At 42.7% G+C, this 12,174-nt stretch overlaps 1 protein-coding gene across 1 annotated transcript; it reads right to left on the minus strand.

Annotated features, from left to right (window-relative positions):
* Positions 1–7,932: 7,932 nt before the first annotated feature.
* NANP (N-acetylneuraminic acid phosphatase) lies at positions 7,933–12,075 on the minus strand. Its single transcript, XM_086878110.1, has 2 exons — positions 11,901–12,075; positions 7,933–11,727 (listed from the first exon to the last, which is right to left on the minus strand). Exons 1-2 carry the CDS (start codon positions 11,988–11,990, stop codon positions 11,032–11,034), a joined length of 786 nt encoding a protein of 261 aa, XP_086734236.1. The 5' UTR covers positions 11,991–12,075; the 3' UTR covers positions 7,933–11,031.
* Between the last annotated feature and the right edge of the window lie 99 nt (positions 12,076–12,174).

Here is a 12,174-nt window from a genome sequence, read left to right on the forward strand (position 1 = left end):
GCTTATTTTATGCTAGGTACTGGAGAAATATGTAGTAAGACTGGTCACCCAAGGGAGCTTAACAAACATATCCTGAATAATGGGTGAGACGAGAGAGGAGCTGGATGGGCAGGAAAACAAAAGGAAGATAACAAATACAGCACAAGGCACCAAATTCCTAGTTAGTCATATGACACAACTGCACTGACCATTTACACTCACTATTCCAGACTTTAAGCATCAAAGTTTTGATATTTCATGTCATTCTTATCTGATTAAGGCACAAAGATCTTTTAAAATCACTGTATTCCCTACAGCTGGTGTGTGTGTCAAACAGGCAGTCACTTAGACAAGGTAGCATCTCTCCTTCTGAGCATCAGGGAGAGATCCTGGGGATTGTGTAAGAGCACTTTCTCTGTGCAAACATCTGATAATATTATTTAACATTGAAAAAGACCTCCTCTAATGCTAGATCTATTGAGAAAGCCCCAAAGTGTTCCAAGAACTTTTAGAAGGCACAGCCAGTACAGAAATATGGGCTTTTGAGTGTGCGCTCTAGTTCACAGGTACTTGTCAGAGGTGCTTTCCTGTGGGAATACTTCTGTACAGCCCTGCTGTCAGGTGCAAAAAGTGTTGCTGAGTGCAAGTGAACATTTTGAGCCACTCCAAAGCACTGTTTATTCTCATTATATGGGTAGGCCCTGCCACCATGCTGCTGTCCTCAGCCTTGGGGAGGTTCAGGGAAGGCTTTGTCTCATGTTCAATGGCCAAGGCCATTAACCAGGGCTGGACATATCAGGTTGTGAGCCATGCCCCAGCCCCAAGCTTGCTGTGTGACTGTCACTGACAGTCACTGTTCTGCTGAGTCTTGTTTCCATCTCTGCTAAGATGGAGACAGCAGTATTTCTCTTCCTCACAGTGGGAACACCTTTTATTCTCTCATCAAGTTCTCTTTGTCAGCTTATAAATTCTGTCAGGACAAAACCTAGGGATTCTTATACATTTCCCTGCTCTGGCTGACTGGAGCAGTAGCAGCAGGTCCAGCCGTGCTGCTGGAAGTCTGGCAGCCCCGGAGCTGCAGAAGGGCAGCATGTTGGGCACATGTCTGCACACCATGCATCTATTGGGAGCCAAGTCTGTGCTGTGTAAAATCCACTACGCCATGTGGCACAAATTTCTGAAATGCAGAAGCCCACTGCAGGTGTCGGTCAGTTTTTCTGTGCTCTCAGGACCGGTGTGATGGCTGGGAAGGAGGCAGCCTGTGATGGGGCACTTGTGCTGGGCTGCTGCAGACCGTGAGCTGGATCTGCTGAGAAACTGGTCCCCAGCTGCCACCTGCTGAGCCTTGAGGAAACAGCAGAAATCCCTGCCCCGGTGCCAGGCTTCCTCAGGCGGGGACCAAAAGCCATTACTGTGTGCCGAAATCCAAGACAGCAGCCAGGAGCAGATGCTAAACACTGTGCCACTGGGTATGTGAAGGAAAATCACCCCATTTCTTCAGGTGTCCAAACAGGAACAGGGGGGCTGGCTGTAGAACCAGCCTGAGGTGCTGGTCTGGGGGAGCAGAAAAGAGGTCCACAGAATGAGAAAAATACAATGCAGTAGAAGATAACAGCTTATGTAATCTTTACATGAAGTCATAGAAATAAGTGCTACTGTGTTTATATTTATAGGAAGAGGAGGTCATCAGGAGACTTTTGAAATCATAAAGATGCTACTGCAGCATTAGCTGCAGGAGAAAAACTTCCTTTTCCCTTAAATAAATACAATACCTTCATGATTTAAAGCAAATCCAGCTCAAGCACAAGTGCATCAGTACTTCAGAAAGCAGGATTTTGTTTGGCACTGTGATGTTATAATAAACTTGTTGCTGGTCCTGACCGTGTTTTTAATTTTCAACTGTTTGTAGTGTAGATTGCAAAATCCACAGATCCTCATACTTAAAATAAAAATAATACCCACCTATATCAAACCCTCTTCTAAGCAAGGCTATTTTGCCATGCATGTTTACAGTGCCCAGCAAAATGAGATCTCACCATAATGAGATGTCCAGAGAGTAGTGTGAATTGAAAAGAAGACTGCTCTGACCTAATTTATGTGTGCCAGGTATGTTTTATTTTTAAAACAGTGCCTGAAGAAAAACACAAGGAACATGGGAACAAATAAACAAACAAACACCACCACCACCAAAACAATAGCAAAAAACTATGGTTGTATCTACATCTAACAAACCTCTAGTGCCATCTGCAGGGGAAGCACTGAAAGTGAGACTGAAGTCTTTAGCAGAATACTAATTGCATTATCTTTGTTACTGATTTCTTTTAAAAATTCTATTATATTAAAAAAGTTGAATATATTTTAAGAAAGTTAGATTAATAACTCTGAGTATAATCAGGAGAGTGTACTTTTAAGTATCCAGATGATAGGAGTTTCTTTACAACTGTATTCCAAACGCTGGCTGCTTGTAATCAAGAAATGGTCCTATTATTTTCTCTTTCTTCACTCCTAAATTATCAATCAAAAAAAATTATCCTGAAATACATTTGAAATTTTTAATATGCAAAGAATAGCTTATTAGGAGTATCACTGACTCCTTGAGGACATCACTTAATACTCAGCAATACAGAAAAAAAAAGCCATTTTTTTAAGCAAGCCCCGTTATAGAGTGAGTACATACAACCTCAAATGCAGCACTGGTCCTTCTTAAGAGAAAAAAGAAATAGGAAACAGTGAGACCTATTTTTGAATATCCTTAAAATGTTGTATGCTAGCATGAACCTGCTGATACGTGACAAGCTGCTCTTCATGTTCGGGTGGAGGTTCCTGTGCATCACTTTCTGCCCATTGCCTCCTGTCCTACTGCTCAGCACCAGTGAGCAGAGCCTGGCTGCATCCTCCTGGCACCTCCCTTCAGACACTCACAGCCATGGATGAGCTCCCCTCTCAGTGCCTCTTCTCGGGGCTGAACAGGCCCAGCTCCCTCTGCCTTTCCTCCTAAGAGATGCTCCAGTGCCTCAGTCCCCTTTGTTACCCTCCACTGGAGCCACTCCAGGAGCTCCATGTCTCTCTTGTCCTGAGGGGCCCAGGACTGGACACAGCAGTCCAGATGTGCCTCACCAGGGCTGGGCAGAGGGGCAGGATCACCTCCCCTGGCCTGCTGGCAATGCCCTTCCTCATGCACCCCGGGATTCCACGGCCTTCTTGGCCACAAGGACAGGCTGCTGGCTCATGGATGGCTTGATGGCCACCAGGACCCCCAGCTCCCTGTCTGCAGATCTGCTTTCCAGCAGATTGTTCCCTAGTCTGTACTGGTGCCTGGGGTTAGTCCTACTCAGGTGCAGGACCCTGCATCTCCCTTTGAAGAATTCCAGAAAGTTCCTCTCTTCCTCTCTGCCCGTCTCTCCCTTCTGTCAAGGTCCTTCTGAAGGGCGTCAGAGCCTTCTGGGGCATTGGCCACTCCTCCCAACTTTCTGTCATCAGTGAACTTGCTGAACTTGCTCTGCCCCTTCCTCCAACTCATTGATGAACAAGTTAAACCTCTGGAAGACACCAGTGGTGACAGGCCTCCAACAAGACCCTCTTCCACCAATCACAACGGTTTGGGATCTGCCACTGAGCCACTTCTCAATCTATCTCATTGTGTACTCATCCAGTCCACACTTCCTCAGCTTGCCTACAAGCATATTGTGAGAGACCATGCCAAACACAGAATCCAGGCCAGCATTGCAATTCTTCTTGGTAGAGTCTGAAAATCATTACACAGTATTCAAAAGTATCTTGTTTCCTCATCATTCACTGGCAACAGACCTTGAGCTGCAGAGAATAATGTTAAATCAACCTAAAAACTGTCAAGGCTTGTAAAATGTGGGAAATTCAAATCCTAAAGCCAAAGGGGTTTTTTTTCTGTGTTTTGCCTACATCTCTTGCATGCTAATCAACCTGCAAATCTGTACAAGCACCGCTGCTCTACAGAAAAAAAAAACAAATGGAAAGTCGTTTGTATGGGCAGAGCACCATGAAACAGAGGTACAGTTTTCAAAATAAAACAAACAGAAACTGTGAACTAGATAGATTTATCTCAGAGTAAAGTGTCTCTAAAGTAAGGGTTTGTTTTTATTTTGAGATACAGCATAGAAATACTGTGTAAAATTATAATTATACAGTAATAAGATGAACCTCTTGGCTGTGGCAGTAGCAGTTTTTTAAACAGACTATAGTGGGTCACAAAGTATCAGGATAAAGATAACAAATATATCTAAGTAGCTGAGACATCAAGTTGTTAGGCACTTTTTTAAAGTACTTTCAGATGAGAGGGCTGGAAGCAGGAAAGTATTTTTACCCAGTTACATCTACTGAAAGGAAAATAAACAAGCTGTTTGTGTCGTTCATGCATTTTCTTCCTGAAAGGAAAAAAGGACTTAGAACATTCAGGACCCTTCTCATTTAAATGTCTGAAACAAAACACAATGGAAGGCATCAACAGTTTGGAAAACAAAGGCTGTCAGTCCATCCACTGCAGACTTCCGGATAAATCCTAACCCCAGTGCAATTTAACAGTCCACATCATTAATAGCAAAGACCACTCCACCAGCAGCAGAAATGAAAAGTGTTAAGCCTGATTTTATCAAATAGATACAGACCTACAACACATTAATGAGCAGATGAAAACAGCACAGTAACTTTGAGGATGCTCATTGGCCTAATTCATGAGAACAAAAGAGAAGAATTTACTGAGACTCTTAATACTCATGTAGCAGAAGAACTAGCAAAACAGATATTTGTAGTTGAAGTGTTTTGACATGCAATGGTTTCACCTCCAGTTGGAGCTTTCTATTATACTGAAAGGCCACTGCTTCAGGAAATGGGTCTTTCCACATCTGCCTGAATGCAGTACCATTGAGTAGGCTCAGCAACAACACAAGCAAGTAAAAATTTGCTCATCTGATGCTCACCAGGATGGATTTTGACTGGAAACATAATAAACTGAAATGCTTTCCACTTCATGCCTTCCATCTTCATTTTGGGGGAAGGGGGGGTGGGGAGGAGAGAGAGAAGGCCGTAACTATTCTGACTCCCTAAAATCACTGAAAAGTAGAAAAAAATTCTTAACTCCTTTATCTAAAACATAGATCTAATCTAATTAGATTACCCATCATGTAAACTCAGATACAACTCTGTACCTCACTGACCCTGTATTGCATGAACTGGAGTCGCTCTCCCGGGAGTTGTATAAAGGAAAGACTGGATGTGGCACTCTGGTCTGGTTGACATGATGGTAATGTTCACTCACAGGCTGGACTTGATGATCTCAGAAATCTTTTTCAACCTGAGTCTGTGGTTCTGTGATTTTTTGCAAAAATGGTGTAGCAACTGAAACATGTCCAGGGCAAAATACAAAATAACACTTAGCAAAATGCGCATTCATAAATTAAATACTTTGAATAAAATGTGAGTTTAAATGAAGTAGAAGTCATCATTTCTGGTTACTTCCATGTTGCTGAGTAATCTTATTCCCAAAATATAAATAAGTTGGATTTTCTGTGTGGCAAAGTTGTTTGTGAATATATTCTTCAGAAAAATTATGATGGCCAGTGACAGACTAAACAGACACTGGGAAACTGCTGAAAAGATGTGCAGTGTTTTTTGTTCCCCCCAACATACGCTTCTTCTGTTAAGTAATAACACTAATTTTAAAACTTGAAGAAAAGTATCTTAGTCATCTACAGATAACAAGTTTTATAAGACAAGTTTCAAATACCAAGTCTAAGAGATTTTGTTTGGAGGCACTTTTTTTCTATTTTGTTATCTCACCTCCACATTTTTAGGGTTTTTTTCCTTTTTTTAATGAAAATTTTGAATAGTCTGTGTGATATGAATGGAAGTTTGTTTGGAGGAAAGACCATTTAAAATATGTACATTCTTGTAGCACACAGTTGCTGTGAAGCTGGTACTTAAAATAACCTTGCAACAAAAGATGGCTGTGTTCCAGTGCTTTTTATTGCAGTCCTCTGCCAACTTCATTCCAAATGCTAGATATTGTTGTGATTCAGAAAGATATGGAAATGCAGCTGACAGAACAGATGAGGAAGATCAATTAGCTGAGGGAGGAGAAGTGGAAAGCAGATGTCACTTGCAGATTATTTTATGGAAATGAGCATGCAAATCTTACTTAAACTTGTGAAGGTCCATGATGTAAATAGCAATGTTTTTCCCATGTTAAATCAGACCCTATGGGATATTATCTTTTGGTCTTTGCTGAAGAGTCGACTTGAGAAACATGGTGTGCACTTTTGAAGAACTGCAGTTTCATGTATTAGCACCATGGTTTTATTTCATATTTTTTTAAGTACATTATTTTCCTGGCATTTGAGGTCTGTTCAGCAGAAGGTTCTCATGCAGCCTTGTTTCTCATAGATGAAATAAAAGGTCAAAATATGCTATATGGAGCAGGCAACGTGATTCTCTTTTCTAGGTTCCTAGCAACATAGGCAAAAGTTGCCATTTTAGCTTTAGGCACAGCTGACATCTCTGCATTGTTGTGTCTCTTGTATGTGCACAGCATGATCTAGAAAGAGGGGTATAATGGAGACAATCCCACTGCAAGGCTGATGGCAAAAGCTGTGCACAAAAGAACAGTATATGCTATGTACAGCAGAGGTATGTTGCCTTTCTCTTTGTCGTACTTCTCAACATGTTCAAACGATTTCCAGATGACGAGTTTTGTTAGTATAGAATTAAGGTAGGATTTTAAATTGTTTTTTAAAGGCCTCACAATAACCATAATTGCAATAAAATGGCACATTTTAGAGCTGAAGCTGAAAAACAGATCACTACATATGTGAAGAGGAGAAATTGCTGTGATGGGCCAGACTACTTCAATTTAGTTCAAAGCCTTAACACTGGTGTTGTCATGTAAGAGAAACTTCGGAGGAAAAGACAAACTGAATTAGTTGCAGTTAACTGGGGCACAGAAAATTGTCTGTTGTCTTTTCCAGGAAATATGAAAATCTTAAGCTGCAGGGAGTAGGAAAACCTTAACCTTAATCCAAACATTTTACCTCTTTGCATTAATTTACTACTCTAATGAAAGGTACTTATTTCATGTATAAAACATTCAGGTCACTTTCTAAGATCTCTGTGTAAGAAAACACCCTCATTTCTGAGGCCATCACTGTCCAGTGTAATGCCTTACATACACAAAACTTTCTCCACAAGGACAGAAGGGCTGTGCTGCGCAGGTGTGTGATGCTGCAGACAGCTTGCTGCCATGGCCAAGTGCCCGTGATAGAAGCTGGGCCCTCCTTTACTCCATTTAATGTCCTACTGTCATCTGCAGTGACTTAAAGTACCTTTCTACCTTTACATCTATCTCCACAGGTCCAGAAGATGGACTATTTGTTCCCTTACCCAAGAGAAAATGGTCAGGGAGCAGCTTGCTTTTCTGCAGCCAAAAAAGCCACAAGGTGAGCAACCTCCCACCCTCTCTCTCCTAAGTCACAGAGGTCAGTGTAGCAACAGATAGATAGCAACAGTCAGATATAGTCAGGCTTTGTGCACCCATAACCTGCCAGAATGGGTCCCCTGGATTTCTGTATTTATTGATCTTTGCTTGCAGTCTGTTCTCATGCTGTTGCAGCCAGAGCCATGGCGTCAGGACATGTAGGCTTATGTGAGCTGGCATTCAGCTTGGCAAGTCACGTTCAACTGCCACGGAACTGCAGCTGGCAATTCAACATACAGAGTCCGGTCATGAACCTTTATAAATACATAATTATGTTCCAGCCTGTTTGAAATTACAGAAACTACGCCCAGTCACCACACCTAAACATGAGGTCATGGATTTCAAATCCTTATTCTCTGCTGTTTTAAAAAACAAACAGAACTCTTGCCCTTTGTTGTAAATCAGGTCTCAAATGTATTTATCCACAGCAATATAGAGTGTTCAGACACACATTTTATAAACAAAATACTTTTATTAGACTAGTACATGGGTTATTTTAAATCAAGAATTAGAATACAGTTGGTATTAAACTATTAAACAGTTCATTTCACCGAAGTCAAAGTTACCATAGACTAACCTCAGAGGTAATATTTATCTGGAAAAAGAAGGTTTTAAAAAATATAGATATAATTTCTTTTTCCTCTTTTTATTTCACATGTTTTGGCAAAATAGTTTAAACTAGATAATTTAATAAAATATAACACTAAGCAAAACCAGAATTTAATGGGAACTGTTAATAGACTGTTTAATTTATTTGTTCCTGCTTCTGATGTGAAAATTATCCTATCATTATATTTATGTTTCCGATTTACTAGATGTAATTATTTTTCATTATCCTTTCTGCAAGAGCTCCATCCAAGAAAAATATCTTGAATATTTAGAGATACTCCAGATACCTAATCCAGCTTATTGGGTAACTGCTTCTAAGAATGGCCCTAGACAGAGAAGTCTTCTACTGTTTCTTCTTGTTTTATAGAAGCATCATAATAACAGTGCTTCCTCTCTGGACACCAGTAGCCACATCCAGTCTGGTACAGTACTCAGAAATGGAAAAATATACTCAGGTGTAGCCTCTACAGACCATGCTGTCACCTGAGGGTGCAGTTACTGTGGTTTTTCAGAGTCAGAGACAAAAAGAAATGGGAGAACAAAGAGCAGCCTCTTTCAAAACAAGAGACCCTTTCCACAATAAGCAGGCTCAGCATGCCACTTCAGAATGATGCAGGTGACAAGAGAATGAGCCTCAATTTAGATTAAAACATGGTAACTTGGTGTACTATGTATCTATCTCCTCCAAGTCCACAGACAGACTTGTGAATTATTATTATTTGTTATTTTAAATATCAGCTGTATCAGAAATCTCATTCTGACCAAAGTTCTACTACCCTGCTGTTGTGTAAACCAGAGTCAGTAACCCTGTAGCTCTTTTGAGTACAAAAGCAAAGCTGTTGACTTTTGTATCAGATAGTATGGTTAGATTACTTCAGGGATTCTGCTAATCTTTTGGATACATTTCTATTTTTACACAGTATCCCTGACAGGCTCAATGATCTTTATTATTCTTGTCTCAATCATCCCTTATAAGAAATGTTACTAGCAATGCTTTGCTCATCAGCTAAACCAGTGACTGTTTCCATGCTCTTCAAATGCAAACCAAAATCTTAACTTCAGCCTCTTCCTTCAGCAGGTGTGACAAGTCAGTGTCACTGGTTCCTGTTACTATACTACTGTAAAAGGATTGTTTTAAGTATATGCCCATTTCCTCCAAGGAATAGGTGGGGCCTGTCTCTGTACTCTTCCTTGACCTGATATCTCAACAGTCTTGGCCGGGTAAGACAAGGAATGTGGACTGCTTTACCTTTTCTAACAAACAATTGGGAAAGAGGCTCCAAATTTAATAAGTATTTCTTTTTTTTTCCCCTCCTCAATGTAGGAACAATATATTTTGATCCAACCTAAACTTCTGTCAAATAATTTAACCCAGACCAGTAAAAGCCTCCTCTAAACTGACTCTGTCATCCTATGCAAGACTTAACTGCATTAACTTAGGTTCCTTTAATTTGACATGAATGTTTCTTGTATATAGAATTTCTTCCCCACACCCATTTCAGGGTAGGTTTCTGTACTTCTTATCGCTGCCCACGTGCCAGACATTCTTTTGCCAGTAGCCTAATAACCCCATTCTCAAAAGATCTGTCATAGAACTACTCAAAAATATAAAATTTGATATTTCATATATGGTCTGATACTCATCCCGGTGAATATATAGCAAATAGGGCTGAAAACCACAGACTCACCAACAAGTGTTTACATTTCCATTTAATATGAGAATGCCTGCCTGTTATGTAATAAGAATATGAGGCACAGAAAAAAATAAATTAATGTAATGATGTAGGAAAGAGAAACCTTACTGTTTTAGAGCGTCATCTCCCACATGGAGTGGAAATATCACATATACCCTATAAAGTTGTATACAGTACTGTAAGACATACGACATAATTTTCCAGTTTCCTGGAAGAGAGTCATGAGAGCTAATTTACAAACAACAAGCTTGTATTTTCTCCAGAATAAATCACATGAATTACACATGCAAACTAGAGTAAGGAGGGATTATATAGCAGTGCCATTAAAACAGTCAAAATAAGCCACTGATCCTACAGTTGAATCTGAGTAGTCATACACCTGAGCAAGACCAAGAACAGTTTCTCCAAAAAGTCTGATCAAAATTCACTGATAAAATCAGACAGAACAATGATATTAGCTTCTGAAGAGTCTGACAGGACAGTAACACCATTGAATATATCCCTGTTTTATCCGTTTCAACAAAAATAATAATCTGAATTACAAGTATACTGCATATCTGCATAAGCACCAAGATAATATAAAGTAAAAGCTTATTCATCAAGTCCCTCTGATAAATGGTCCCCGATAAAAAAGCAAATTTTTGATGAACGTTTAAGTACTTCTGGCAAAAGATACGGGTTCCATAAAAGAAAAGTCACTGCAAAGTCTGAAAAAAATTCTAAAACTTGTAAAAAAGATCAAAGGCAGAGCATTTCTAATCATCTGAGAAACAGAGATTCACCCCAGTTCCTGAGATTAACTGCAGATCAATTGTGAAGATTTACCAGACCTCACCACACTCTCTCACCTTCTCAACCTTCTCTTACACACTGCACGCAAGGTTGGAACTGAAGCTTCTGCTAAGCTTACAAATCAAGAAAGCATAATAAAGTTCAGAACATTAAAATTTTCTTTTCCTCTATAAAAACTAGAGACTGGCAACTTAGGTCAGAGACAGACAGACTTCTGCCAGAGTCTGCCAAAATAATTTCCAGTCAGAGGCAGTTGCTTCAAATGAACTGCACTTGCATCATTTAAATGAATATAATTCTGTATTTCTGTCCTGTTTTCACTGACAACTGTGCTCTTATTCATTCCTCTGCCGTTTAAAAGAGACCATAGATGAGTTCAAACTCCTAGGGTCAGATTTTTAAAAAGAGCGTGTGTCACCTAACAGCTCAGCAGGTCTCTGTATGCTGGAACCATCATCAGTGTGCTTCGTTGCTACTAGCCATATGGTCAGTTTCTAACTTAGCATTAATGTTGTGCTCCATCTTCTGTAAAACTGCTGGAAGATCCAGTACAGAAGAAATAATATAATGAGGTACGGGGGAGGTATCTACTGGGGCGGTCATTGCTTTGTTTAACCAGACCGTTGCTTTCAAGCCAGCATTCAGGCCTCCTTGGATATCTGTATCTAGCGAGTCACCGACCATCACACACTCTGCGGGCTGCACCCCCAGCAGATCGCAACAGTAATGAAATATGGATGGCGCCGGTTTCTCCTCTTTCTGCTCTCCCCCCACAACGATGGCATCGAAGTAGGGCTGGCAGGCGCACGCCTCGATCTTCTCCCTCTGCGTCTGCCGGTCGCCGTTGGTGAGGAGCAGCAGGCGGAGGCCTTTCCGCAGCTCGGTGAGCATGGCCCGCGTGTCCTCGGCCAGCGCCAGGTGCTGCAGCCGCGTCGTCTTCCACAGGTAATAGCACTCGGCCGCCAGGTCGCGGTTCGCCTCCCCGCCGATGGTCTCCTGGATCGCCTCCTCCCAGTGCGAAATCCGCAGGTCTGTGATGCACATCTTGGCGGGATCGTGGCACTCCTTGAGGAGCTTGGCCTGGACCTTATCGCAGATGGCGCGGGCCTCCCCCTCCCCGTAGTGGTGCTTGGACTGCAGGGCGCTTATCACCTGCAAGGGACGCGGGGGCGCGCGTCAGGGCCGCGCGGCGCGCTCCCGGGAGCGACCCCCGGCCGCGCGTCAGCAGGGGAGGGAGCGGGACACGCGCGGCGCCGCCGCCGCCGCCGGGCCGGGAGCCGCGGTGGCCGCGGGCCCCGCGTCGGAAAGGGGGAGAAGGGCAGTACCTCCTCGATGGCGCGCCGCCCCGCCGCCGCCGTGTCGATCAGCGTGTTGTCCAGGTCGAAGAACACCGCCTTGACGCCGTGCAGCCCCATGGCGCCGCCTCCCGCCAGAGCCGCCCCGCTCGGACGGCGGAGGGGAGCGCCCCTGACCGCCAGCAGAGCCGCCCGTGCCGGGCACAGCGCGGCGGGGCCGCCCGCCCCTCACGTCAGGCCCGCGGGGCGGGGCCCGGGGCGCGCTGGGCGGCGGGCGGAGCTCGGCGCTCCCAGGCGCCCCCCC

Source organism: Cyanistes caeruleus, chromosome 2 (assembly GCF_971803275.1).
Source record: "Cyanistes caeruleus chromosome 2, bCyaCae1.hap1.1, whole genome shotgun sequence".
NCBI lineage: Eukaryota > Metazoa > Chordata > Aves > Passeriformes > Paridae > Cyanistes > Cyanistes caeruleus.